Source organism: Ciona intestinalis, unplaced genomic scaffold (assembly GCF_000224145.3).
Source record: "Ciona intestinalis unplaced genomic scaffold, KH HT000123.2, whole genome shotgun sequence".
NCBI classification, from domain to species: Eukaryota; Metazoa; Chordata; class Ascidiacea; order Phlebobranchia; family Cionidae; genus Ciona; species Ciona intestinalis.
This window is the reverse complement of record NW_004190445.2, coordinates 117736-120410: the sequence shown is the minus strand read 5'-3', so window position 1 is coordinate 120410 and position 2675 is coordinate 117736. Positions and strand designations below refer to the sequence as shown.

Sequence of the window (2675 nt, the reverse complement as noted above, 5' to 3'; positions counted from 1 at the left end):
GATAAAGTTACTGCTGTTAGATATATCTATATGGAGGAAATGGAAAAGGTATTAAACAGAAAAGCTTTTATAAATTAATTATTATTAAAAGCAAAACCGATCAAAGGAAATCAATAAGAAACTAGGTGTTCAAAAATCTTTGGGGTTTTTATTTTAAATTCGCTGTTTTACGGAAATAAATTATTTTAATCAGATAGCTGGTGGCCGTTATTTAGAGGATGTTGATGCAGCAAGCGTGGTTGCCGAAACAAAAGCAATTGAAGCGTTTAAAACATCAACCAGTGATTGCAACCAGGACTTCGTGAAAAAGTGTGAAAATAAACTGCATGAAGCTATTCGATCAAAGCATGGAAAATTTGAAACTGGAAATGAAAAGAGAAAGGTGAATTTATTATTTTATTCAAAACCCCTTCACCATCTGCATATAACCTGTAAATTCTTTGCAGGAAACTTTTCAAGTGAACTTACAAAGTCTGGTTGCTAGGTATAGAAATGAGTATGGGATTGAGATGGACAAGGTAAATATTATAATTGTTTGTAAGAAACCAAACAAAGTGGTGTCATACCTTTTTGTGTGTTTGTTTATTTTAATAAAAAAATGTTTTTTAGGGTTCTTTTATACTGATTTTATATTTATAGGAAATTAAAAGGAATGGGACAAAGGAAGCTTTAACAGCTGCACATCAATATGTGTTTAAAAGCTTAATGGTGCGATTTATTAATTCTGAATTTGAAAAATGCCTGCCATGTCAAGAAGAACAGCTAAATTCTTTGATGGATGAAATTTTTCAATGCTTTCATAATTACGAAAGTAAAAGGGAGTTACAGAAAGCTGAGGCAAACAAAAAACTTAAAATGGTATGATATATTTCGATACATACATATAAGTGATACAGTTTATTTTTTTAACATCCAAATTTAGATTTAAATTGATACAGCATGCCTAGTTGTATTATTAAACTTTCAAGCGCGCACCTAACATGGATACTAGCGTCGTAATTCGATACTTACTCTAATCACTGTAGATGTTGGGTTAATCACCCACTCACGAAGTTGAAACAGTATAAGCAAATTATTTTGTACACTAAGTTGATAAGCCATGGAATAAAATATAATTTACAGCTAAAACAGTATATGCATATGTAATAGAAATTAAACAAAAACAAAACATTTTTAAACCAGGAACGTATGGAAAGAAAGCTTGATGTATTTTACGGTAAATTGGAAGCAGACTACTTACGAATAATGAACAAGGTAAAGCAAAGTATATTGTTTATAAAATCCTACAATGTTTGTGATTTTTAAATCCACAATTTACTTTTGTGTAATGCACAAACATATTGTACTGCTCATGGCTATAAAAATGAACTGTACATAGGAAGCTGGTGATGCAAGTGAAGCAACTCTGAATAATCTGCACGAGAAAATCGTATCTTTGGTAACTGCAGAATTAAAAAGGGCTGTTCCTTTTACAAGTATTCAAGAAAATGCAGTTGAAACATGTGAAAATAAGTTGAGGAGACAAAGATGGAAAGTAAAAGAAGAAGGTTATACCAACAGCGGTGCCTTAAAGCGGTCAGAACCAACCGGCCTGATTGGTGCTGCATTTGCAGTGTTAACTGATGCTGTTTTCGGTACAAAAGCCCCACCTAATCTTTATGTAAATACATCAGATCTTCCATCCCTTCGTATGTTGGAGGTTCTTAACCAGTAGTGTGAATGTTACCATGTTACATCATATAAATATATTCATATGCTCGGCTTCTGATATAACATGTTGGTCTGCTCTATTTGTCCATAACTCTATAATTACTTTCAGCACATAATATCCAAACATCCTGATTGTGTTTTAAACAATTAACAACGGTCTATGGGAGTCGTGAGGATATGGTTTTATAATTCTTTAAATGTTCTTTGCTTACTACCAAATAGGACAAGAAAATATCCTCGTGTTAACTATATTTTTCACTATTTTGTTTTAATTTTGTTAACTCCCGTTTTTTCATATATCACTGATCAATCAAGTTTCATAAATTATTACTAGAGTGCAATAACTATATATGATATGTCATTGCTGTGTAACTGATTGATCAGTGATATAATGTTTTAGCGTTTAAATCACTGTGAAATTTAAAAAAAGTTTTTTTTAATGCTTTTCTCCCATTTTGAATAAGGCAAGCGAATATTTTACCGAATTCGTTATTTTGGTATTTGAAGAGTTAAACGCGGTAATTTCTTACACCAAACTCTGACAAAATATGCTTAAAACTTGTCAAAGAATGATTTCCGATACCAAATATTTTCGAACATTTGTTTTTGGCTGTTTTGGTGTGAACCATGGTGTTGGAGAATAATAACTAAATAAATATTTTACAAAAAAACTGCAAAGCTTGATTAAATCTAAAAACGTACAGTCCTGAGCAACGGACCCATTGTAATGCGGACAGGAGCTGGCAGGGAATATATTTTCTCATCCGGCTATATGTTTTTGAACTTCCGCCCATCCAGTACTTAAAAGCGAGATTTTCCAACCGCGGTTCATTCTTGTCAAACTGAATGCAGATCGACAACTTTTATAACATAAATCACGTGAGTATAAACGAAAACACGGGCAGGTTGGGAATTAGTTTTCTAACGTACGTGCCCGTTCATTACTGCTATGCTCTCTTTATAAA

The 2675-nt window shown here is 32.5% G+C and overlaps 1 protein-coding gene across 1 annotated transcript in view; it reads left to right on the top strand.

Moving 5' to 3' along the window:
- LOC101242705 (atlastin-3-like) overlaps positions 1-2381 on the top strand; it is a 7294-nt gene extending 4913 nt beyond the window's left edge. Inside the window, exons 9-14 of the mRNA XM_026838881.1 lie at positions 7-48; positions 194-382; positions 447-518; positions 640-858; positions 1183-1254; positions 1379-2381. Of these exons, the coding sequence (XP_026694682.1) occupies positions 7-48; positions 194-382; positions 447-518; positions 640-858; positions 1183-1254; positions 1379-1714 (930 nt within the window). The 3' untranslated portion in view covers positions 1715-2381. The remainder of the gene's footprint in view (positions 1-6; positions 49-193; positions 383-446; positions 519-639; positions 859-1182; positions 1255-1378) is intronic.
- Positions 2382-2675: the final 294 nt, after the last annotated feature.